The sequence below is a fragment of the Trachymyrmex septentrionalis genome, unplaced genomic scaffold, assembly GCF_001594115.1.
Source record: "Trachymyrmex septentrionalis isolate Tsep2-gDNA-1 unplaced genomic scaffold, Tsep1.0 scaffold7, whole genome shotgun sequence".
NCBI classification, from domain to species: domain Eukaryota; kingdom Metazoa; phylum Arthropoda; class Insecta; order Hymenoptera; family Formicidae; genus Trachymyrmex; species Trachymyrmex septentrionalis.
Window position 1 is genome coordinate 2,525,039 of NW_017305884.1, and position 23,824 is coordinate 2,548,862.

The 23,824-nt window shown below is 35.0% G+C and overlaps 4 protein-coding genes and 1 long non-coding RNA gene across 7 annotated transcripts; 3 read left to right on the plus strand and 2 right to left on the minus strand.

Moving 5' to 3' along the window:
• The first annotated feature begins 77 nt into the window (after positions 1 to 77).
• On the plus strand, positions 78 to 3,168 carry LOC108753474 (putative ammonium transporter 3). Its single transcript, XM_018495063.1, has 11 exons — positions 78 to 400; positions 529 to 814; positions 875 to 1,032; positions 1,118 to 1,229; positions 1,309 to 1,514; positions 1,581 to 1,712; positions 1,803 to 1,898; positions 1,973 to 2,061; positions 2,138 to 2,227; positions 2,301 to 2,388; positions 2,450 to 3,168. Exons 1-11 carry the CDS (start codon positions 265 to 267, stop codon positions 2,617 to 2,619), a joined length of 1,563 nt encoding a protein of 520 aa, XP_018350565.1. The 5' UTR covers positions 78 to 264; the 3' UTR covers positions 2,620 to 3,168.
• Positions 3,169 to 3,309: 141 nt separating this feature from the next.
• On the minus strand, positions 3,310 to 6,420 carry LOC108753424 (origin recognition complex subunit 4). The gene is made up of 6 exons (XM_018494968.1): positions 6,352 to 6,420; positions 5,683 to 5,939; positions 4,698 to 5,024; positions 4,119 to 4,616; positions 3,890 to 4,042; positions 3,310 to 3,817 (listed from the first exon to the last, which is right to left on the minus strand). Exons 2-6 carry the CDS (start codon positions 5,896 to 5,898, stop codon positions 3,656 to 3,658), a joined length of 1,356 nt encoding a protein of 451 aa, XP_018350470.1. The 5' UTR covers positions 5,899 to 5,939; positions 6,352 to 6,420; the 3' UTR covers positions 3,310 to 3,655.
• A 23-nt stretch (positions 6,421 to 6,443) lies between these two features.
• On the plus strand, positions 6,444 to 8,352 carry LOC108753425 (RING finger protein 113A). The gene is made up of 6 exons (XM_018494969.1): positions 6,444 to 6,634; positions 6,783 to 6,856; positions 7,262 to 7,465; positions 7,586 to 7,802; positions 7,899 to 8,091; positions 8,175 to 8,352. Exons 1-6 carry the CDS (start codon positions 6,523 to 6,525, stop codon positions 8,350 to 8,352), a joined length of 978 nt encoding a protein of 325 aa, XP_018350471.1. The 5' UTR covers positions 6,444 to 6,522.
• A 1,705-nt stretch (positions 8,353 to 10,057) lies between these two features.
• LOC108753598 (synaptic vesicle glycoprotein 2B-like) lies at positions 10,058 to 21,178 on the plus strand. Of its 3 annotated transcripts, none has more exons than XM_018495329.1 (12): positions 10,058 to 10,129; positions 15,014 to 15,299; positions 16,947 to 17,094; positions 17,153 to 17,333; positions 17,446 to 17,767; positions 17,846 to 18,004; positions 18,082 to 18,170; positions 18,257 to 18,421; positions 18,519 to 18,638; positions 18,780 to 19,000; positions 19,080 to 19,242; positions 19,329 to 19,509. In XM_018495329.1, exons 2-12 carry the CDS (start codon positions 15,030 to 15,032, stop codon positions 19,507 to 19,509), a joined length of 2,019 nt encoding a protein of 672 aa, XP_018350831.1. In that variant the 5' UTR covers positions 10,058 to 10,129; positions 15,014 to 15,029. The 3 variants fall into 3 exon arrangements, with proteins under 3 accessions (XP_018350831.1, XP_018350830.1, XP_018350832.1); XM_018495328.1 differs by lacking the exon at positions 10,058 to 10,129 and adding an exon at positions 14,840 to 14,925 and having other exon boundaries at positions 19,329 to 21,178; XM_018495330.1 differs by lacking the exons at positions 10,058 to 10,129; positions 15,014 to 15,299 and adding an exon at positions 16,251 to 16,530.
• Positions 13,332 to 15,001, minus strand: LOC108753599. The gene is made up of 4 exons (XR_001939641.1): positions 14,924 to 15,001; positions 14,649 to 14,834; positions 13,607 to 13,915; positions 13,332 to 13,478 (listed from the first exon to the last, which is right to left on the minus strand). It is a non-coding gene; the product is annotated as an uncharacterized LOC108753599 (long non-coding RNA).
• Positions 21,179 to 23,824: the final 2,646 nt, after the last annotated feature.

Consider the following 23,824-nt stretch of genomic DNA (forward strand, 5'->3'; position numbering starts at 1 on the left):
ACATGTCTTAAGTGTTTTTTTGTTTATTCTCCTAAAATAATCTAAAATATTTTCTTCTCATTTAATGATTCGCTTCTTTTAATAGTTAAGCTTGATCGGTTGCTGACAAGTCCTGACATTACTAATACCAATACTAGACTTGTTTTGCCCGTACATCCTAAATTTTTAATTTGTTTGTCCCGAGCACACTCCGCGCTCAATACATGCGAACGAAGATATTAGCAGTCAAACTCTTTCTAGCGACGAAGTAACAGTTTGAACATCATGGAACTGGCGAATTCTGAGAAAAATGATACAAACGTTACTGTTGATAGATATGTTAGCTCTTTATACAATCTTACGCAAGAAGATAGCAACTGGATCGTCACGAGCTCCTTCATGATTTTTACAATGCAAACAGGTAATACTAAAATAATCTTTCCGAAATATACAAGTTATTCTATCTGTCTGATTAAAAGATGAACTACCGTTATTTTTGTATTTTTATTAATACGCGCGGCAATATTGATTCTCTTACAAACTCTGTAGGTTTCGGAATGTTAGAGTCCGGCTGTGTATCTTTGAAAAATGAAGTCAATATCATGATGAAGAATGTAGTCGATATAGTTCTCGGCGGCTTGACTTACTGGATCTTTGGATTCGGATTTAGCTTTGGCTTGTGCAAACCCAACAACCCTCTAATCGGCATCGGAGGTATACTCGTGGATCCTCCCATCGATGACGAATACATGGGTTCCATTTGCGCCGCATTTCTATTTCAATTGAGCTTCGCCACCACCTCTACGACCATCGTTAGTGGTGCTATGGCAGAACGGTATTTATTTTCGCAAATACAATATCGAAGACGCATCAGTTATACATTTTGTATTTCTAGATGTAACTTTAAGGCATATTGCCTCTTCTCGTTTTTGAACACTATTGTGTACTGCATGCCAGCCGGGTGGGTGTGGGGCGATCATGGTTTCCTGAACCGCATGGGGGTCGTTGATATTGCTGGTTCAGGTCCGGTGCATCTTGTTGGTGGTGTTTCAGGTAATCAGAGTTACAAGAATATCATTGTCAGGTAATCAACGATAAACGGATAAATTTCGATAGATACATTTACCTGTTAATACAGCTCTCGCTTGTGCCATCATGCTCGGTCCAAGAATAGGCAGATATGACAACGGCATCGACCCTCTACCACTCGGATGCCCAGTCAATGCTATTATGGGGCTGTTCGTGCTATGGTAAAGCAATCGTAGATTGCCGCGATGTCGAATGCAATAAATTAAATAGAATATAAAAAGGATTGTGAATCATAAATAGGTGGGGCTGGTTAGCGTTCAACAGTGGTAGTACTTACGGAGTAACCGGTGATCGATGGCAGTACGCCGCTCGAGCGGCTGTCTCCACGATGATAGCCAGTATGGGAGGTGGTCTCATCGGTTTGGGATTCAGCTTGACTAATCCGAATGGAATTGATATCCTTAGTCAGATAAATGGTGTTCTTGGCGCACTGGTGGCAGTTACCGGTATATGTTTAATTAATACTAAAACGTGAGAAAACAATCGATTTTTAAGCGTTTATGTCGCGTTAGGTGGATGTTTCCTGTATAGAAATTGGGAAGCGATGATAGTCGGAATGGTAGGTGGTTTTATCACGTGTATCACAATGCCCGCATTAGACAGAATTCACATAGATGATCCTGTTGGTGCAGCCGCCACTCACGGTTCGTTTACATTAATTCCATCAATATATCAAATTTTTATAAGTTTCTCTCTATTGCGACAATAAACACTCGTATTCATTTAAAGTATAGGCGCAAGTGGTATCTGGGGAGTTATTGCCATCGGTTTATTTGCTGATAATCCTTATCCCCTTGATACCACAAGTGGAAGAAAGGGCTTGTTCAAAGGTATGCTACAATGATTTTTATGCATGTTTCTTATTCCAAATTAGTACAGTGCATGAATTTCTTCTTTTTCATAGGAGGTGGTTGGTACCTTTTAGGAGTACAAAGTTTATCTGCACTTTGCTTATCAATTTGGAGTTTCTTCAGCTCTATCATACTGCTATGGGTTTGTAATTTTATTCCTTAAAAAAATGTATCGTATGTAAAATGTAAATGGTATCTGTAAATGTCCTTATCTGTAGATAATAGATAAAATAATACCAATTAGAATGGCAGTTTATGAAGAAGTACTCGGAGCAGATCTTGTAGAACATAGAATACGTCATTCAAAGGTGCGAATTTTCTTAATTTTTTACACGGTTTGTTTTACTTACAATGTGTGATATGAGACGTGTTTATTTACAGATAGGTGTGAGTCGTGCTATGTCAGCGCTTCGACCGTTTACTATGGAAGAAGTACTAAGGAACGTACCTCCTGTAGGCATGAATCCTGGTAAGAGAATTACATATAAAATCTATGCCGAAATGTGTAGTAACGCACACTTTTGATACAGGTCACGATTCATATATTACTCAGCATCAAAAGAAGAAATTAGCGAATTTCTCAAAATCTAGGAAACCTCAATTGCCAAAGAAGCTGGTGGCGAGAAATTCCCAAATCAGGACGATCGCGGACTCTACGATAACCGCGGAAGCGAAACCACAGTTTGCTTGGATAGATTAAAAAAAACGGATCCACAATGAGACTTATACTTTATCAGAGATGTAAATTGTTTATTACAAATGTATAAACATAAACACGTGCACAATGTAATTTCGTTGCATTCTAATATGTCCGAATAATATGTATGTATCTGTGCGAGACAGACATACGTTTCTTAATAAGTACTAAATTTTTATTCATTCACACATATAAATATTGATCGCGGACATACATGCGCGCTCGCACACACGACATAGAGAGATAAATGGACATGATAAGTAGATCACAGACAAACTGAATTTTAACACTGTTTAGTCAGTGGCACAAATATGGTTTCAATCGACTAAATTAGCTAATTGTTTATAACACTTGATAAGATAATGCTTGTTATTGTAAGAAATAAAATATTTCGATAAATATTTATGCATTTTCCTTATTATCTTTTATATAGTGAAGATGCGTATATCTCTACTTCGTTTGTATATTGACAGGAACTGTTCCTGGAAACCATATTTAGTATATATTCACAAAATATTATTCCTCCTTTTTTTCTTTTTAAATATTGTACTAATGCGTATTGAGAATATTTACAATTTTATTGTATTTTTGTGATATTTTTTCCGATTTTCTACTCTATTGATATTTCGAAAAATTTTCTAAACTAAATTTAGAAAATTTAACTGGATATATATATACGTAAGAATGGCAATATTCAAAAGATGTAAGACTAGAATATCACATGTTTTTTGGAGGGCATAATATATAAACGCGGAACGTAAACGTCGCGTATCTTCGTAATTGTCTTTGTTTTTATGACGATTATTAATCAGGAGTATAGAGAGAAATGAGTTAATAATAATAATATTTAACATATAAAAATGTATCTAAAAGATTATTATCGATTCCTACAAGTATATTCCTTCTATTGAAGTGATATAAATACCTATATCTAAATTTATTCTATAAATATGTCGCTAAAAAACTTATTAATTACGTGTAGTAATCATGTGTAGTTTTATGGAACACAATAGGTTGAATACTTGAAACTATATCGTTATTATATACTGCTTGATGCCCACTGAGAAACTTCTGTGGGAAGACCAGGATAATTTTTCACAGCCTCAATAACTTGCTGCGATGTTAACGTAAATTTGTAATATTGATATTCTTTTTCGAACTTCGTATTCGTATTTCCAACTGGCAGCAAGATCTCTAAGTTCTATAGAATATATATATGTTTCATCTTTTCTTTTCAAGAATCAAATAATTTTAATATGAAAGCGTCTCTTACCTTGATATGCTCAAAAGCTTTCATGATAACTGGTTTCTGGACAGATTGTACAGAGGAATTCTGATTCGCAAACTTCATATAGCGATTGTATATCGCCTCGAAATTCAATGGCTCGCCATCGTAAATCTCCGTCTCCTGTTTCATCGCTATTATCTGTGATATCGGAATATAGATATTTTTTGCTATCAAATAAAGTTAATTTTAAGAAATAATCGCGAAAAAAACATACCAAACACATTTCTAAAATGGACAGTCCTTCGAGTATCAACAATTTGTCATCCTGTGAAAAGATTTTACTTGCTTCTACAAAATCATTCACTTCCAGTTTCTGATGTTTCTCGGACAACGTCGAAACGGCTACCGCCAGAAAATTTCTAAAGCTTCTCTCGCTCACATCAATATGATACATTCTCTTGAGTAAATTGACCATCGTAACGTTGGTTGTTAAACTCTTAATATAATCATTCCACATAGAACCAAATTGTGGATCTATCGTACAATCATCATACTGTTGCTCCACTTTATTTACATTTTCATCGTCAGGTAAGCTAAGAAGGTCTCGAAAGAGTTCCAGACGATCGTCAAACGCGGACATAGGCTGTTCCGAAGATGATGTATCGCCGGGAAATAAAAATATTTGGCGATGCGAGAATCTCGACTTGACTCGCTTCTCCAACAACTCCATGACGTCTAATCTACAACTTATCCCCACTACACATATTGGCACCTATAAAAATAAAAGTATTATCTGTATTAAAATTCACAGATTTTCTTACTTTTTTTTAGCCTAACACATTTAAACATTTACCTGTGCAGATTGTGCAACGTCAAACAGATTATACAACAATGTCTGATTATGATGTTCACAAAACAGATCAAACTCATCGAGTATGAAGATGACTGGTTTAGAGCGATGTTTATCACCAGATTTCAGACAATCTAAGAGGAAGCTTAGATTTTCTGCAAATGTACCAAAAACCTTATCCTCAACGACATTTTCTAATTGCATCTGACGAGTTAGATCTTTGAGCGCTAAACGGTCGTCAGTGTGTACCAATCCATGGAGATTCACTATTATCGCGTTGTCTTTAAAACTTTTTAAAGCAGACAATTCCTTCAGGACACTATTAACAAGCTGGAATTACATATAAATAATTATCATTAATTAGAATACAGAGTGTATCACCAGGGGTGTATCTAGCAAGTGTGCAATGCAGGCTAAAATCAAGATTGAATTATATTTGAATATACTACAAATGCAATTAAATCGCTTCCTAAGAGAGTGCTAACGTCTTCATTAAAATTATCTTCCTCTATTATTAATTTTTATCAGTGGACATAAGAGACTAACTTTAATCTCTTATGTTCATTTCTACCAATATAGATTTAATCTTGGTTTAATTCTTTATCTTTTTTTAATTTTCAGGCTCATCAACTTAAAATTTCATCAACTTTAATCTCGGCTTAACTTACTGTTTATCTTTTTCTACTTCTTAAAATGAAAAAAAAATAAAAAGTAAGTTTAATTAAGATTAAAGCTATCATATTGATAGAAAAATGAATTAATAGAATTATATACTAAATTCAACTTATTTTTATCTTTTTCTAATTCTAAGAAGTACGATTTATATTTAGATTCCTTTGTTATCTCCTTTTTTATTTGAGTCTTACATGCAAATAACTACATATATATGCACACTTTTGAGACAATAAAATTATTTTTACATGTAAATGGTCAACTTTTTGTATGCTTCTGTGTATCACTATTTTACAGTCATAAAGGATAAATATACCGTTGTCTTTCCACTGCCTCTAGGTCCAACTAACAAGATAGAATTGCTTTCACCTATTTCAACAGTACGTTTCACTAAATTCATCACATGTAGCCGCTCATTAACGTGATGTCTGAACTTCGTTTCAGGGCACATTATTCTACGCTTCAAATATTTTCGCGTAAGCAGTATCATATTGTCTTGAAAATCGATTGCCATATTTTTCTTCTTGCTCATTGTTCTTACTGGTCTTAGCCTACTTTAGGAAATTGGAAGACCTGCAAATGATAAAGTTTATCAATTTTTTTTCTTAAATACTATTTTTAAGACACTATACAAATCACAATGCAATACTATAATAAGCACATTATAAATATATGTATGTGTAATATTATATTAATATATATTTATATATAGATTCTCTTATATGATCCCCAATAAATTATCCACTCTTCAGAATAATCAATAACTGACATCACATACTTTAGCCTCACAGATACGCCATAATTATGTTATTATATCATAAATAAGACAATTATGCTCGTTCTTTATCTAAACTAATTATCTAATCTAAATAAGGCATAATATTTAAAAATATAGTGCCTATACGGTCAAAAAACATAACCCGGGCAACCCGACCTTCTCAAGCCGAGTTCGATGACACCAAAAGCATCTTTCACGTGAACTTACTCAAGTCGTTGAGCCTGAATTATCAGTCGATTTTTCGGCCACTTTTATTTTGACGCGAGGAATAATGCGTGACGAGCAGTGAAACGGAAACAACAGGAAACAAATCCGGCTACTGAATGAGTGTCAGAGAGATGATGTTTACGTGCGTTTACTAGTGTTTACGAAACAAACATGGACGACGCGGTGCAAGAGCCGGAGAAAAAGAACTGCACCTTTCTTTTTAAAAGGCGTAAAATCCACAATAATGCCACGAGAAAGCGAAGAGGAGCGGACGGCAGCGATGGTGAGTGATTATTAATAAATATCAATTTAAGTACACGCTATCTGGATATCGCATTTATATCTCTCAGATAAGTTTAGTCGAACCGAAGTTTTAGGTTATGTGTAAAAAGACGTCGTGTGGATAAACGTTTGTATTGATTCCTACGTAGATAGCAGCGAGGATGAGACCATGGTAGTTAAGAAGGAAAAGAAACAGGACGATCACAATCCTATGATACAAAGCGTAAGTATTTCGCATCGTAATGGAGACGCATAACCTCTATATGGGAACCTCTATATTTAAATGGCGCAGTTGCATCAACTTACTCGCAATTAATTAAGTCTGTTTTTAATTCCTAATTAGACTGCACTAGAACTCTCTTTCTTACTTTCGTCAAATATTAAGCATATTCCATTTCAAAAGTATATATTAATTCAATTATCAAGAAAACAGACTTATGAAGTCTCAAACTCTGTTTCTAGTAGTATAGATTTTCAGAATTTATTCTTCATTTTTTTCTAATTTTTAGAACATGAAAGAGATAAAAAAAAGTTAAACCAGGATTAAAGTTAATCTATATTGATAGAAATAAACGAGGAGACACGTGTGACATTTGAGAAATATATAGTTTGATTACTGTTTTTGTAGACAAATGTGAAGAAACATCAGGAGAAGATCAATCACGACAATGATAATAGTGAGGATGACAGCATAACTGTATTATATAAGAGTAACAGAACGGCTCTACCAGCTGGCCCGAGTGACCAAGGAGCAACGGCTATTCTTCAAACAGAAACAGAGAAAGATAGGGATGCGCAAGCACTGTTTGAGAAGGCTCAAAAAATAAACGAGGTACGTTTTAAGTGAATAGCATTGAGTACTTGACTCATCAAGTATAATACATTAGGTGAGTTGGAAATGGACTTGCTTCGAAAAATAAAGTTCGTAATTCGTCTCTGTCTTGATCATTAGGAATTAGAGGGAAAAGAAGATGATAAAATTTATAGAGGCTTGAATAATTATGCACAATACTATAAAAAGAAGGATACCGCGGCTGGCAATGCATCTAGCGGAATGGTACGCAAGGGACCAATTCGAGCACCGTCCAATCTTAGAGCAACGGTTAGATGGGACTATCAACCTGATATATGCAAAGATTACAAAGAGACTGGTTTCTGCGGTTTTGGAGGTACATCACATTTTCAGTTATTCTTCGAATAATCCAATTATACTATATAACCTCTAATTAGTATTAATATAAATTTTTCTATTATGTTGTATACAGATAGCTGTAAGTTTTTACACGATCGGTCAGATTATAAATTGGGATGGCAATTGGAGAGAGAAGCTGCTACTGGCGAATATAATGATAGTGGAGACGAAGACGATAAGAAATACGAGATTGACAGCGATGAGGAGAACTTGCCGTTTAAATGCTTTATTTGTAGAAATAGTTTCACAGATCCTGTTGTTACAAAGTATGATTGTTAGAGTATATCCTTAATTGCTAACTTTTTCGGTGCTTTTAATATTTTTTTTATGACTAATCCACTCTTTTTAGATGCAAGCATTACTTTTGTGAAAAATGTGCTCTGGAGCAATATAGGAAAAGTACACGATGTTACATCTGCAATGTCCAGACTAACGGTACATTTAATCCTGCAAAAGAACTTATTGCACGAACTAAACTGGAAGACAAAGAAAAAAACGCAGCAAGCGAGGATTCCGATGAAGATTGATAAAATATTTTACAAGATTTATTTTAGTTATTTCTATAAAATTTTGTAATATAATATTATATATATTATATAACATGAATTATTTTAAGGAACTGTAAATGTTAACGTAAACCATTTTAAAATATTGTCCAGAAAACATTCATAGACTTTTTAGAACAATTAGCGGTAAGTAAGCAATCTTTTCCGAACTTTTTTCTGAACGCAGTATTTGTTAAAAATGTATCTTATATGAATCCAGTAGACCAATAAAGATATATGTACGCATATGGGGTTTTATATCTATATATATATTATAAATATACCATAATAATTTCATATATATATATATATTCAGAATTGAGCAACGCGTTCAAAAATACAAACAATTTAAATATATTAAATACATATACAATATTGAAGAAATATAGTGAACACCGTTACTTATCAGGTACATAAATCATTTTCTTTTTCATTAAATAAAATTTTCAAAAGTTATTGTACATCCTTATTTTCAAGTATGAAATATCAGTATGAAATATTATACATATTCACAGAATATTCTTCCTAGAATCACATGGAAAGCCTGTTCGAGTTTAGGAACCATCTCGTTATAATAATGATCGGACTAATGATTCGCAGGGGGAACTCTGGTCGGGGCGAAGGCGCTACCGACGACTCGCGTCGGGCGTCGCGACGCAATCGATACGCGACATAGGCGGCGTGTCGACGGCAGTGTTTGCGGTGGCAGTGTTGTTTCCTTCGTACTGCGAAAATGTTACAGAGTTGTTCGTTTTTCACGGGCTGCCACCGGGAACAACCGGTATGCCCGTCATGCCCGCGGCACACTATCGCGATATAGAGATCACGCGAAATAAATCTGTGCTTCCGACGGCAACATTTTGCAATCTCGTTCATTCGGAAAGGCGCATCGCGACCGATTCACCGCGTTCCGCGCGGCGCCGCCTCTCGCTCCACTGAGAATCGATCCCCGACGACAGGACACGGCGCGCGAAACGCGACAGGACGCGAGCTCGACATTCGGTGGTCCCTGTTGCGTCGCATCCTCCGAGGAGCATTAATTCAAAAAAATTCTGTTATATCTAAACGTACATTTACAACGGAGAGATACGCGTCCAAGTGTGTCCGAGTGTGATACTCGCCTCGCGTAAGATTTAACGTGGTATTTGAAGTTCCGTGGCGATCGCTCGTTGAGGTAGGTCGGCGCTGAAACGACGAAAGGAGATACCACTTGTGTTGAAAAACAGAGACACACAATCGCTCCTCGAAATACTTAATATGTGTTCCCTCGTCTCTTCAACGTCTATATTATCCGTTATGTAAATATTGAGATTAAATCCCGTCAAGACGTCGAAGTAGTTGGACGGATTATTCAGCTGTCTACATACGGAATCGTTACGTAAAATTATATCACGCGTTTGATTACGTTCACACTTGTGCTGCCGATGACATATGCTGACGTTATTGTAAGGACAGGAGTACGGACGACTCTATGATGAACGATCGACGGCAGAGTGTTGGCGAGGAGGTGCGCCGCGTCGCACGCTGCTGAATTAAACAGTAGTCTCCTATTATCTCATTCCTGAGTTGGACTCACAAGTGCCGAAGTCTTCACCGTTACGTTCAATGGCTCTTGATCGATAACTCGACATTCTACGACAGTTAATCTCGACGAGAGCTGGCGCGCCCGATTTTCTCCATCCCGGTGAAATCTGTGAACGGAAAAACGGCATTATCATTGGGAAGGTGCAGTATTTCACGGCGACTTCCTATCAACCAGGTGAGTGATTTATGCATTGCGCGATAAGAGAGTCATGATAACCGACTCTAATAATATTAATTCGCGCCCGACTGCGATGACGACATACGTACGTGCGTCTATTTTTCTCGATTGTACTTTCTATATCTTTCCTCATTTTTTTCTCTTTTATCTACAAAGACGTAGAAGGCCAAACAAACGATGTGACGCGCGAAAAAATAGACCGGCCTTGAATAAAGTTCGAATGATAGAATAAGAAAGTAATAAATGTTATGAGGGAGCCAAGTTCAAATCTCGATGATTGTTTTGCGCAGTAAATTCTTTAAAGTGCTTTAAAAAGATGTCTATTAGCATCAATAATATTAAATTACTTGTCAATTTAATTTGTCAATTTAATTACATACTCCAGCTTCCGTTTAGGATTGTTTCAAAACCGATGAATAATCGAAACAATTTACTTGAATTGAAAATTATAAAGTCCATTCTACAATTGTAAGTATAATTATAAGTGATTACAGTTGTAAGAATTGAAAAGTAGACTGCGGATATTTATGTAAAATACTTAACTGAATATTTTGCATAAATTGCATATTTACAGATGGCATAATCTCAACCTTTTTACTTTATTTTTTAATAATTCTTTAACGAACATCGACTGCTGAAACTGTCTGATGATTAATATTCAGTTAAGTATTTTGCATAAATATTCGCAGTCTAGTGATTGCAGTTATAAAAATTGATAAGTCACGGTTGAATATGAAGAGAATTGTCATTAATTAATTTTTACAAATACAACTACTTACAACGCTAATACAATTATAGAATGGACTTGAGATTCACCCAAAAATATTTATCAAGATCCGCTTTGATCAGATATGACCTTCTTTGTGTTGAATAAATGTTACATTTAGAAAGTTATCTTGGTATTTCATTAATGTTGTAGCACTGTTTGATGAAAAATTGCGCTGACATCAATACCACAACTGCGCTACTTTGTAAAACCGTTTGAACGTGAAGGCCTCAGTTAACAGATTTCCTCTTATTCCGATCTAGTTTCCCGTTTACAAGCAACATTAATTCCAATCGAAAGAAACGAGTTATTATAGTAATTAATAGATATATGCAATTCTTTTGACGACTGGTTTTGCGCGATAATTGGAATAAACTCACATTTGTGTCCAAGAAATAAGCTTTATAAATTGCGTGTCTCACTTCTCTCTACGCAACGCATCGTCATTTGGCTCGTGTTCATCGGTCGTACTTATCTATGCATATCGCGTTGGTCCCACGTGCGGTGCATATGTGTCGACAGCGGCCGAATACGGTGATAATGAGCATGCAATTGTATAAGTCCAGACAACTGCGCGTCGGCAAATACACGCAAGACCATCTCGCATTAATTAACTGCGGAATGTTTTTCTTGTCTCATTGACATCGTGATAAATTAATTTGTTGGAAATATAAATTGATACGTCATATCTCATAACATTCTTAAAATTGTTATCTAGATTCCTCCAAGGCGAACGTCTTCGAAAGTTGTATACCTGCAACATGAAATAATAAAACGTTGCGCTCGCATGTGTAATTATACATCACAGACAAATTTCTGGCATGCAATTCGGAGCCAATCTCCTTAGCGAAAACGTTGCAGGATGTCATTCGTCATTCGTCGAGACTTGCAATTTGCAACGTCGAATATTTTAGCAAGTAAATATCTCGAATGAAATTTCTGTCTAAATAAACGCGTCCCAATATAAATCAGATGTCTGGTTTTGTTATTTGCATGTAAAGCGTCGAGAATTTAAGCATCAAAGAAAAATCGACTCCAAAATATGCGTCTAAGAAACCAACACGAGATCTGCTGCAACTATCCGGAACCGATTCGATTCTCTTTGAAATATAAACAAAAATCTAAGATACACATATTTTATTATATTGGTCCAATTTGAAATTTATAAATACTGGCACGCCCAAACAAAATTTTTTTAAAGTTAAATATGAAAAGATAGAGTACTTAAATTATTATTGGCATTATATTGAAAAAGTATTATTTAGTTGTAAATCATAAAACATTTTATTTAAAATTATCTCAATTCAAGAAAAGAATAATATAATGGAATCTGTATTTTTTTATATTCAGGAGTTTCTTAACTTAAAAAAATTTATTGGAACATCAAAGATGTAATTCAGCATTTCAGAAATGTTAAAAATATATATAATATTTTACTATAAATTTTTCAAAAAATAAAGATTCCAAGAAGGGGGTATGGCCCGCATTCTCTGTGGATCCGCCAGTACTCTCAAAGCCAATGCTTACTTTGATTCTACTTAATTATTAAAAAAAGAAGACATATATAGAAGTATTTCAGACAAAACTTTTATAGTTTTTATATATTTTATATAACTGTATATTTGTCAAAAATCTAATGTCCCCATTTCTCATTAATATTCATAGGCTTTATATTTCAAGCTTCCTTAAATTTATCTTTAGATACTCTACGAATTATTTCATTGAGCATCTAAAGACAAATCTAAGGAAGTCTTAAGTACAAGGTCTGACTATTAATACGGGCATAAATCTAGTTTTTAGGGGTTGTATATCCCTCAAGTCTCATATTGGGCCAATATAAAATACCTGTCTTTCAGATTTTTGTGTTTAACAACATATGTTAAAAAGAATTTAGTCGGTTGCAACACAGTTATGACACTTCCCTGTGAGTAAAGTATTTCTTCTATAAGAGACGCTCTCGTGTGTAAAGCCCAGTAAAGGCAAACACTAATGTCTACCGATGACGGACGCTACTGTATGGTCGCATTTCAGAAATAACTAACGGAGAAAATAGAGAACTGCGAAAAAGCGAGTCGCCGCGCGGCCGTGACTGTCGACGACATTGGCGGTCGCGAGGTTGATACGTGTATACAGGCGGATGCGCACACGCTCAACTAGCGTATGCTTGTGTTCGCGCTCGCGCTTGTATTGTTTGGAAAATGTGTACACGAGTTTACGCGCGCTATGGAACCATATAATCGGTTTCGGATCGATAAATCGTGTACATATGCGGTCGCGCCCGTAACAAAGCGCCGACACGTTTTGCGAAATGTACTAATTATAAACTACATACGCGAAAATTCATCGGAATATCGCTGCAACGTTAACGTACGCGTGCGAGCTCCGAAAGAGCCAATATCGCCATAAAGACAGAAGAGTACAATTTTAACACCTTTTTTGCGATTGTTGACGTAGTAGAGCGTCTTTTTGTTCCTCGTAGCTGGTAACCATTGACGTAATATTACACCTTTTCACGAGATAAAACTGATAAGGGCGAGCATTTGTCGTTCTGCGGTCAGCGAAGCGTTAACGAGAAACTTCCTATAATAATATGCATTATTTTGTATTACAATTTCTTTTTCCAAAACATTAGAAAAACTTTCTGTTCTTTCGCATAAATTCTATCTACTTCTACATATTCTGCAATTTTCATCAAACTTTATGTATACCAGTATACTGAAAGCCATGTAAAAATGCAGATCGATGAATTAGTATGTAAGGACACGCGAAAGAGAAAACTTTACGCGCGTTGCCGGCAAGTCTTGCACCAATTCCGGGAATTAGCCTTGGTAGGACATACGACCGCCGCGTGTTTCAATGCGGGCTCACAAACGTTGAATTATAGCCACGAAAGTACAATAAGTGCACGCGAACGCTGCTCCGGTTGCTTTGTGACGACCGAGTAAGGTCAACATTGAGCCTGTAGATCCATCGTAGAATCCGTAGAATTTCCAAGAATACAATTTCGCATAAACTACCTGTAAAAAATACATAAAAATTATTTATGAAAATATGTAAATCTATTTATAATTATTATTCAGATCAATCTTTTTCGAACATTGTAATTCTCCGACTCCTGATTACTGTCGCAATATGTAAATATAACGTGCATTTCTCTTCCGTAGCCTTAAATATGTAAATTCATTTATCGTTGGCTCGCAACCACGGACAAAATAAAGTCGCGAATATTGAATATTTCACTTGTCACTATGACAAATATCGTGCACAATGAACCTTGGTCAGTGAACCGCGTTTATAGACAGAGACGTGACGCATGCCTTTCTATAAGCACGTGCAGCGCATGACAAACCATATAACTGCAATACATATATAAATCGAATAGATATTAGTATTAAGACTTGTATTTACAATCAATTACTTGTATCTACAATCAGTCGGTACCGTAAAAATGTTTAACAATGCTCTAGTGAGATACAATTATAATATAATTATTAAATATATTGTCAAAGGATCATTTTTTACTCTACGTCACGACGCAAAGTACCGCGTTTAATGTTATATCGATAGCGTCAGTCAAACGAAGCGTCGCGAATAGAAATAAAAAGCAGCCGCGAAAGTTACGATGACGCGGGCTGTGTGTGTGTGTGTGTGTGTGTGTGTGTGTGTGTGTGTGTGTGTGTGTATAATAAAATAGCCTCCATCTCTGTGCTTCTATCGAAGAAAATTAGCTTATTCTAGCAAATTACTTACCGCTTCAAATTATTTCAACTTCCGGCTTTGTCTTTCAAACGTCAATATTGACTCAATATTCCTACCTTTATCTCGGCTCGCTCATTTTATCTTATCTGCACTAATGCAGAATACAACATACCAAGAGGCAATCTATCTGCCATAATTGTAGATATTACGATTTCAAGTTCAGTTCGCTGAGAATATCTAGAATGGAAGTAGAGACACATTATAGCAAAACTACGATAGCCATTTGTCCTAAGAGACATGGGAAGTGTAATTATTGCGAGCAGTACCGGTAGGATACCGTCAGAGGATGGGATTAACGAAGCATTAGCCGTTCAACGTTCAGTCATTGTCTTATTATCCGTTAATCTCGCTTCCAGATGGTTTCTGGCAGTGATGCCCTCATCGGAGGAGGAAAGCCAGTGGCTTGTTGGCAGCGGGGGCGGCCTCGCACCCTCCGGCGGCAGTGCGACGAAAACGGGCGCCGGCGAGCGCGGCGTGAACACTAGATCCGGTCTCTATACTGAGGAGATGACGACGCAGCCGGCGAACGTCGCCACGGCTGGCGTAAACTCGGCCTCGGCCGATTCCGCGGAGCATGATCTCATCGACTCCACCGCGGATGCGACCCTCCTGGCGCAGTTTCACGAAGACGCCATCAAACAGGTGATGCAGCTTATGTTTCATTCCTTCGGAATGAAATCTCTGCATTCGACAAACCTCATTATCGTATTTTTCTAAATTATAGCCCCATCTCATAAAAGCAGGAATATTTTTAGAATGTTATATTTGTTCTTAGAAAAATCCAATACTAGCCAATTTGATTGTCCATACAGCACAGATCATTACAACAATATTGCAATGTTTCAGCGCAGTAGAAGGTAGAGAAATTAAAGAGACGAAAATAATTGAGAGAAAGAATGAAAAAAAGGAGAGCTAAGGAGGAGGATAGAGAAATCAGAGAATCAGTAGATAAAGAGAAAGGAAAAAAAGAAGAAAAGAAAGTAACAAAAAGATTAGAAGAGAGTAGGATACTGCAATAACATTGCAAATGTTGCAGCAATGTTACTGCAAGCTTATGTGCTGTACTGGTCAATTTAATAATAAAAGATGATCAATTATTTTAGTATTAAAAACACTGAACAATAATTGGCGCTTTGCAATGAGAAACACAGTGATCATTTCATCTTTGTTTAATATTGACAAACAACAAGAATAGATATTTTCCAGCAAGGACACAGTGTAACACAATGAATCATTACATCTTTGTTTAATGTTGTTAATAATACATTGTGTCCTTGCTAGAGAAAATATAGTGTATCATGCGTCTCTTGCTGGAAAACAGCAAGTTGCAACAATATCTTTAATCAAAATAAGTAATTAACTACCTTCCAGTATTAAATTTCTTCAACAAGAATGACAGCAAGTCTTTTAAACTCATAAAAAATAAAATTACCGACTGCCTACCTAACTCTCTCATCACAACTGCAGCGTATTTTCCTGACATAATTAACGCGTCATTATCTCTGTATTCACGATAGTAGCCATGAGTCATTTCTGATCATTTCAAACGTGATGAAGTCAACCACTGAACCATTATCGAAACGAGGCGTATCCAAGTATCGATCAAGTTGCTCGATCATCGTGATCGAGAGTTGTCGCTCGATTGGCTCTGCCAATATCGAGTACGAGATAAAAATATACTAGGCAGAACAAAAACATAACCTAGACGAAATGGCGTCGTCGTTCGTTTACCTGAAGTGAACGATTTTGTTCTCACGGGTCGGAGCCTCTCTCTCTCTCTCTCTCTGCAAAAATGGGCGAAACTCTGGACGATTCGGCCGTCAAGGCAAAATACGTACCGCGCGAAGTGCCGGGCTATTTGAAGGATTTCCCAGTAAATATTTTTTACTTGATGTTACGCATTGGAGGTTACATACGTTCCATGGAGCAAAGGGAAACTAATACATACCTTAAAGGATATTATTAAAAACGATTGTATTATGATATATTTATTGTTTATTTGTAGTTAAAAAGAAGCATCTTTTTTAACTAACACTTGAAGAATTATAGATCTGTCTTTTTATAGCTGAAATAGTGTACACTCTTTGTTCTTAAACAGTGACATGAATTGGAAGGATTGCTCTAGTGCAATTCTGTGCAGTAGTAAAAAAATATATATATATACATTCTATATTTTTATTCATAAATGTTTGATATAAATGTTAACTTTATAATATCATATAACTGCAAAACATATGATAAGACTTCTATTGTATAAAATTATATCAAGAAAAATATGTGATGTTACAGGCTGGTGTTGGTTATTTCCAAATATTTGCTGCTTTCTGCACGGGTTTGAGTCTGGCTGCTGATACTGTTGAAATTTTTGTTGTACCATATATACTGCCAAGCGCAGAGGTTGAACTTTGTATTGAGGATAATGAGAAGGGATGGCTCGGTGAGTTGTTACTTTTGTGCAAACATATTTTGCGATGCTAAACAACATAATTTTTTAGGAAATATTACTCTCGTTGGCCTTGCCCTGGGTGGATTATTTTGGGGTGGTCTAGGAGATAGATTGGGAAGACGCAGATCCCTCTTCTCAGCCATGTCTGTGCATTCTCTGTTCAGTGGTGTCGCAACATTTATGCCCACTTATGGCACTTTTATGACCGCTAGATTTTGCTCTGCTCTTGGGTAAGTAATTTTTTTTATTCAAAGATTTAAATACATTCAGTATTTTTTCAAGCAAGAACTAAAGTGGTTACTTAAATATTATTATATAGTGATTTAATTTATCATATTACAGAGTAGGAGGAGCTGTACCTCTAGCATACGTATATCTTGCAGAATGCTGCCCACGGTTAAGTAGAGGTCGCTGGACAGGTATACTCGTGGCAGCATGTGCACTCGGTGGTGTCTATGCAGCACTCTTGGCTTGGGCAGTGGTACCTACAACAGGAGAAATGGTTGTCCTGGAGAATAAGGAACACTTTAGTGCTTGGCATCGTTTCTTGTTATTATGTTGTTTGCCGGCGTTGTGCTCCACATTCGGGCTTATCTTTCTACCAGAAAGTCCAAGATATCTTATAGAAGCCGGTCGAGATGTAGAAGCAATGATGGTTTATCAGGTAAAAATGTGTAACATAAACGATAAAATTAATTATTTGGTATTTAATATTCAAATTTATTAATAATTTATGTCTCAGAGGATATATAAGAAAAATAACGCCCGAAAAGGTGCAGCAGGTGCTCAATATCAACTTTCTGAACTTGAACTTCCAACTAAAAGACCACGTGGCTTGGCACCACCATCTCCTAGCAATCACACTAGTGTTTTGGCAGATATAATATATTCAATCGAAATGGTAAATATTTCTGAAAGATATCTTATTATATAAAGATATATCTTGACTATAAAATTTAATTCATTTTTTGCCCGTAGTTCTGGAATTCTTTCCTGGAATTATTTGCGACGCCTCATTTGCGAGTGACTTTAGTACTGTTAATTATCTGGACCACCGCTTCATTCAGGTAAGTTTTAATTAATTATCTAAAAGTTTTAGGTAATTACTATTAATTAAGAATTTTATAAACTCACTCTATTTGTATTTGATCAGTATTTACGGTCTTATGATATGGTGTCCTGAATATCTGAAACTTTTACGAGCGATGGAATACGAGACTCATACCCAATACTATGGTAGACAGGAATATAATGGTACAACGTTTACTGGTTCTTGGGAAAATCGTCAGTACAAAGACTCTACATTTTCAAACTGCAAGTACGGATATTATTTAATTATTATATAAATACGTACCAATACAAAAAATTAACAAGTATTTTTTTTCTATATAAATATAATTTTTAAATGTTTACAGATTTACTAAAATGATATTCAGCCATGTCGATTTTGACAATTGTACCTTCCAATCGGTAGAATTCAGTAGCATTAAGTCTAGCAAAACCCACTTTAGAGACAGTGTTATTATATATTCAAAGTAAGTAACATCATTTATATTATATTCTAAATCTATACATACATTTTAAATTTTTTAATAAATGTTTTAAATTCATCAATATAAATATAAAGTACGAATATATATATATATACATACATACACACACACACTTTGTTACAGATTTGTTGACACAGATTTGTCTGCACAAGTTTTCACCAGATGTAAATTGGAAAATAATACGGAGCTGAGTTTAAGCGGGTCCTGTCCAACTCTCGATCTCGATTACAACATTTATATCGAGGAAGCGTTACATGCTCATCTCGTTGCTCAATTGGCTTTTGTACCTGCTGCTGCGCTAGCAGGTTTGGCACTTACCGTTCTTCAGCGGCCAAAACTAATTGGTTAGTTATTAAATTTCTTTGAAAATAGCAAGCGGAAAATTTCAACTCATTTATGACATTTATTCTCTTTTACCAATAGGTCTCTCGCTTCTCTTCTCTTCCGTTGTTGCATTATGTCTGATATTAATTCGCCAAAACAGTTCGGCAGTTCTTGGTTTCGAAGGTGGCTTCACAGCTCTTTTTGCCGTTGGATGGACATCATTAACTTTGGTGACAGTCGAGAGCTTCCCCACACACTTAAGGTAAAGAAGTAAAAATCTTTAGGATATTAGAGAAAAAACATTGAAAATTATTTTGAAAGAAAGTATTTATTAATATGTTTCTATAGGTGTACCGGTTTTGGACTCATAGCAGCAGCTATAAGAATATCAGGTCTGATAGGAACCACAACATATCAGACATTGGTGGGTACATCATTAATCGCGCCCGCATTAATGACTGCGCTGACATTATTGATTGCCAGTGTTATAACTTTTAAATTGCCTCATACTCATACTGTCTTCTTGTAAACTTTCCATCAGTAGAAAAGACTATCAGCAACACTGGTATAGCTGAAACAAAAAATTCGTTGTCGAATTTACGAAACAAACTTATACGGTACATTATCACTGACGAATGAATTCTCAGAAAGAATAATCTCAAATGCGTCAAAGACATAGAGAAGAAGAAGACGTGCTATTCTTTATTCTTCATCCTTAAGACTTATTCGAAAAAACGATGTTCAAAACATGTCAATACTTAATTCATTGATCGAAAAGAGAAAATTTTTTTTTAGAATATGAGACTTTGTACAAAGTAACATATCCTAAGTAATAATGGAGCACTGTTGTCTTTTGAGACACTTGCATATTTGAAGCGCACAGAACGTTCACAGCGACTTTAATTTGCTAACACAGAATAACTAGGACTTTGCAGATACTTGGATCAAAGTATTCTTGTATTCTATTGCTTATGAAATGTGAATATTCGCTATATGTGAATGACATGTTAATGTGCAATTAAAATTTAAAAAAAAGTGATGTCAAGATCGGCTGACACGTACGTGCATATAATAGTCATTCTGAAACTAATATAATTACTTTGCTATTTTACATTTGACGATATATAAATCATTATGCAAGTACATTGAGCAAAGGACATACACGTATGTGCAACTATTTTAATAAGGCTCATGCCATGAAACGTGTCAATTTTAAGAGATTTTTAGAGGATGTACAGTCATCCATAATAATCGTATACACTAAGAAACATTAATTAGAAATATACTGGTAATCCAGTTTGATATCTCAATTATTATTCCAAATACAACGCTTATAAAATACATAGCTGTTCTTACTTTCAATCTAGATTAAATAATATCGATACATGATGTGTGAAACTTGGATATATTCCAATATATTTCGCGGAAGGTATCTATTCGCTCAGATTCAATCACACAAGACACACTACATGAATATCCGCATACAGATCAATTACGATAATGTAACAAATCATTTTATATGTTTTTATGCGAGAAGAGAAATGATATTTTTATTTCATACGCAGGAAACATTCCTATGAAAGAAAAATAATCAGACAATTATATGTTCAATACTTCCGCTTTTTATCAATTTATTAGCATGTACTGGATTTATCAACTAGATACTAGAATGCTAATTCGACAAATGAGGAAAAAAGAGAGAAAGAGAGAGTGGAGGGGAGAGACACACACATGATTCACGTATGTAAAAAAAACGCTGCCGTATGAAATCTTAATATCTAGATGCAAATTTTCGAACGAGAAAAAAAGATAGAGCAGATTCAGCTTCGTAGCTTAAAAGTCCAAAATCTATCGTCAACGTTAATCGTCTTCTGACTTACAATACGATCAATTACATATATATGAACGTGTGCGTCTGACTTTCTAGTAATATGTATATTAAAAATGTAGAACGTTATTTTCTACAAGAGCCAGGATCACACGTCTTGACATAAATATATATAAAATATAATCTGTGTAATATATGTTCACTTGATGAAACTTTGTAAAGTTTTATCTCCACCGACAACAGACAACAACGCATAACACTGGCAAGTTGGAAAGAACATAAAAAAAGTTTGTTGAAAAAGGGAAGCTTATATCTAGGCAATAAGAATGTAAGAAAGTCCGACGCGGATTGAGTCTCGCCTACCAGAATTCAAAAAATACACTTCATAAAATCTTGGAGGAATTTGTCAAGACGGAGAGAATGTCGGCAGATTTAATAAGATAAATGTTTACGTCCCATCACGGTTAGTGAGTTTTTTTTCATATCAGACTGTTGAAACGATTAATATATATATATATATATACTTATACATATATATGTACACAAGAGATTAATATCTAAGCCAATCCGGGCTGAAGTTTATGAATGTCTCGTCGAGGGAAATAGAAAGAGACCATTACGATGTTCGACATGAACGTAATTACACATTCCAACGATTGTCCTAGGGATAATTTCATCTTCTTTCGATGAAAATCCTAACGGAAATCATTTGTTTCTGCTTAAGGAGATCGCAATTCGTCGTAAACTTGGTCGTGGAGCGAGTTGTGTCGGTGCCGCAATTGCGATTACATCGATTTATGTGATAATGAATCACGAGGATTATGATACATCTGAACAAAAGATTCTAATTGGAGTGCGAAATTTGAGTATACTTACGAAACTTATCGTCGGGACCATACGACGTTCTTATTAGCTCCTTTTTATATTGGACGTTAATCAAAATACAATAATATTGAGGTAACACACCGATGCCGGCACACACCGCAACCCCACGTAATTAATTCTGCTACAACATTTAAGTCTATCATCACACCCGTAGATATATATATATATATATACATATATATATTACATTTTACTCGACATATCATATTTATGAGCAAGCACTCTAGATATGTAGGCCTTAGTCGGATTATTGACTAGAAACACACGTAGGCAAAATACGTAAAGACGATCGTGCGAAATGATTCTCGAGTAAAGTAGACTGATCGAGTTAGAGAATCTGCCGAGGCACTATTTTCCTATCTTATGTTTCTTTAGCAATTATGTTTAGCCAATATATATAGCATATATACATTTTTTGTTTTACACAACGAGATTATCAACTGATTAAGTGGTAAGAGGAGATGCAATACTCGTATAATCTGGTCAAATGTGCATTTTACTAATATTAAATACAATTACTCGACTCAATTTTATTAATATTAAATATAATTATTTATTGTCATCACCGAGAATATTGTATATACATATCACGCTATTCAGACTGGAATTAACAATCAGTTGGTAATCACTGTTTCACAGAGAGACTGCTTCTTATTGTTAAAATTGAAAGAATTTAATTAGTTAAGATCTTTTCCATAGCCGATGATGACACGAGACATTGTACAATATATCATTTCTATTTTAGAGTTTACGTTTGGTCATACTTTCGACTGATCGCACAGCTTTTAATCCTTATGATACAGGAACGGAATGAGTTTTCTACGATGAGCCATTTCCTAAGCTTTAAGTCTTAAGCTATAAGAAATTGACCAATCATAATCGATTAGTCTTCTTACATTCGACTGTGATTGGTGAATTTTTTATGATTTAAAACTTAAGTAATAGCTTATTCTAGAAAGCCTAGAAATGATACGATATTGAGGCGAGATTTTTACGTGAGATTGTAGGGAATATGTGAATAAGTGATAAGAGATAAATGTTTTTTGAAAACTGTTATTATAAAATTATCTTATATCTACATATATCGAGATTAATTACGAAATTTATAGAATTATTTATTTTTGACAAATGCATGAAATTACACAATCACGCAATATTTATTGTACATTATCGGTCGTATCGTCACATATTTATGTTGGACAAATGTAAGAAAAGACATCTTAGTATATGTTCTATATATTATTTTGCGTACGGTTAGAATAAGAAAATCAATTTTGCATTCTTTTTTTCCTTCTTCTCGAATATTTTTATTTAAAGTTCTATATAATTTATTAAAATTCTACTTCATCAAAAAAAACTATTGCTCGAAAGTGATTTATAGATAAATATATTTTTCAAAATTATAATGCCAATTAATGATATAAATTTTATTTAAATTTTATTTATTATACAATTCAAATTAACGTTGCGTCTTTTCTGGTCTGCTGAGGTGTATATTCAGGGAATAAGAATATTGTTTTCTGCATTGAGCTTTCGAAAATGCTAGGAAATCTTTTATCGCAATAATTAAAACATTAGGTTTTTTTAACAAGTCATTTTATATTTCGGAAAATAATCCAAGAAAGGATATACATTATCGTCAAGATTTTGAAAAGAATTGCGCGTTTTACATCACGTAGGGAGGCAATTAATTTATTTATACTGCTAGTGGAAGCCCGCGTTTAATGCGAGTTCTATTTATGATTATTCATCGGTTAACTCATTTGTACATAGTTCTTATAAAGGTAGCTCTAGTATAATTTTAGTGCCGATCAAATAGTTATCTTAGCCACTAACGAAGTGGCGCATCGAAATCGTTTTAGCGTTATCGTTTTGCTCGGCGTTTGCAGAAGACCGAGCGAGAACGAGATTACGATAATCCTTCAAATAATAATTTCGCCAGTGAGTCCAGCGCTGATGATTTTTATAAATTGTATAAATTATATCATTCTTCTGCAAGAAAGTAGATACTTTATGTAACACTTCGAACGAGAGCAATTGTAAGCACTTTAATGTATATTATATATCTAATATTACATTAATATGTTATATAAAAATTATATACATATAAGTATAATATTAATATATTATA

What these genes read in the sequence shown, in the direction of transcription:
- LOC108753474 (XM_018495063.1), top strand. Translation starts at nt 265, where the DNA reads ATGGAACTGGCGAATTCTGAGAAAAATGATACAAACGTTACTGTTGAT. An exon ending in GATTTTTACAATGCAAACAG is followed by an intron (nt 401 to 528) that starts GTAATACTAAAA and finishes CAAACTCTGTAG; the next exon opens with GTTTCGGAATGTTAGAGTCC. An exon ending in ATGGGGCTGTTCGTGCTATG is followed by an intron (nt 1,230 to 1,308) that starts GTAAAGCAATCG and finishes AATCATAAATAG; the next exon opens with GTGGGGCTGGTTAGCGTTCA.
- LOC108753424 (XM_018494968.1), bottom strand. Translation starts at nt 5,898, where the DNA reads ATGAGCAAGAAGAAAAATATGGCAATCGATTTTCAAGACAATATGATA. An exon ending in GAGGCAGTGGAAAGACAACG is followed by an intron (nt 5,025 to 5,682) that starts GTATATTTATCC and finishes ATGTAATTCCAG; the next exon opens with CTTGTTAATAGTGTCCTGAA. An exon ending in CCATTTTAGAAATGTGTTTG is followed by an intron (nt 4,043 to 4,118) that starts GTATGTTTTTTT and finishes CCGATATCACAG; the next exon opens with ATAATAGCGATGAAACAGGA.
- LOC108753425 (XM_018494969.1), top strand. Translation starts at nt 6,523, where the DNA reads ATGGACGACGCGGTGCAAGAGCCGGAGAAAAAGAACTGCACCTTTCTT. An exon ending in ACAATCCTATGATACAAAGC is followed by an intron (nt 6,857 to 7,261) that starts GTAAGTATTTCG and finishes CTGTTTTTGTAG; the next exon opens with ACAAATGTGAAGAAACATCA. An exon ending in TGGTTTCTGCGGTTTTGGAG is followed by an intron (nt 7,803 to 7,898) that starts GTACATCACATT and finishes TGTTGTATACAG; the next exon opens with ATAGCTGTAAGTTTTTACAC.
- LOC108753598 (XM_018495328.1), top strand. Translation starts at nt 14,840, where the DNA reads ATGGAAGTAGAGACACATTATAGCAAAACTACGATAGCCATTTGTCCT. An exon ending in AGTGTTATTATATATTCAAA is followed by an intron (nt 18,639 to 18,779) that starts GTAAGTAACATC and finishes ACTTTGTTACAG; the next exon opens with ATTTGTTGACACAGATTTGT. An exon ending in TCAGCGGCCAAAACTAATTG is followed by an intron (nt 19,001 to 19,079) that starts GTTAGTTATTAA and finishes TTTTACCAATAG; the next exon opens with GTCTCTCGCTTCTCTTCTCT.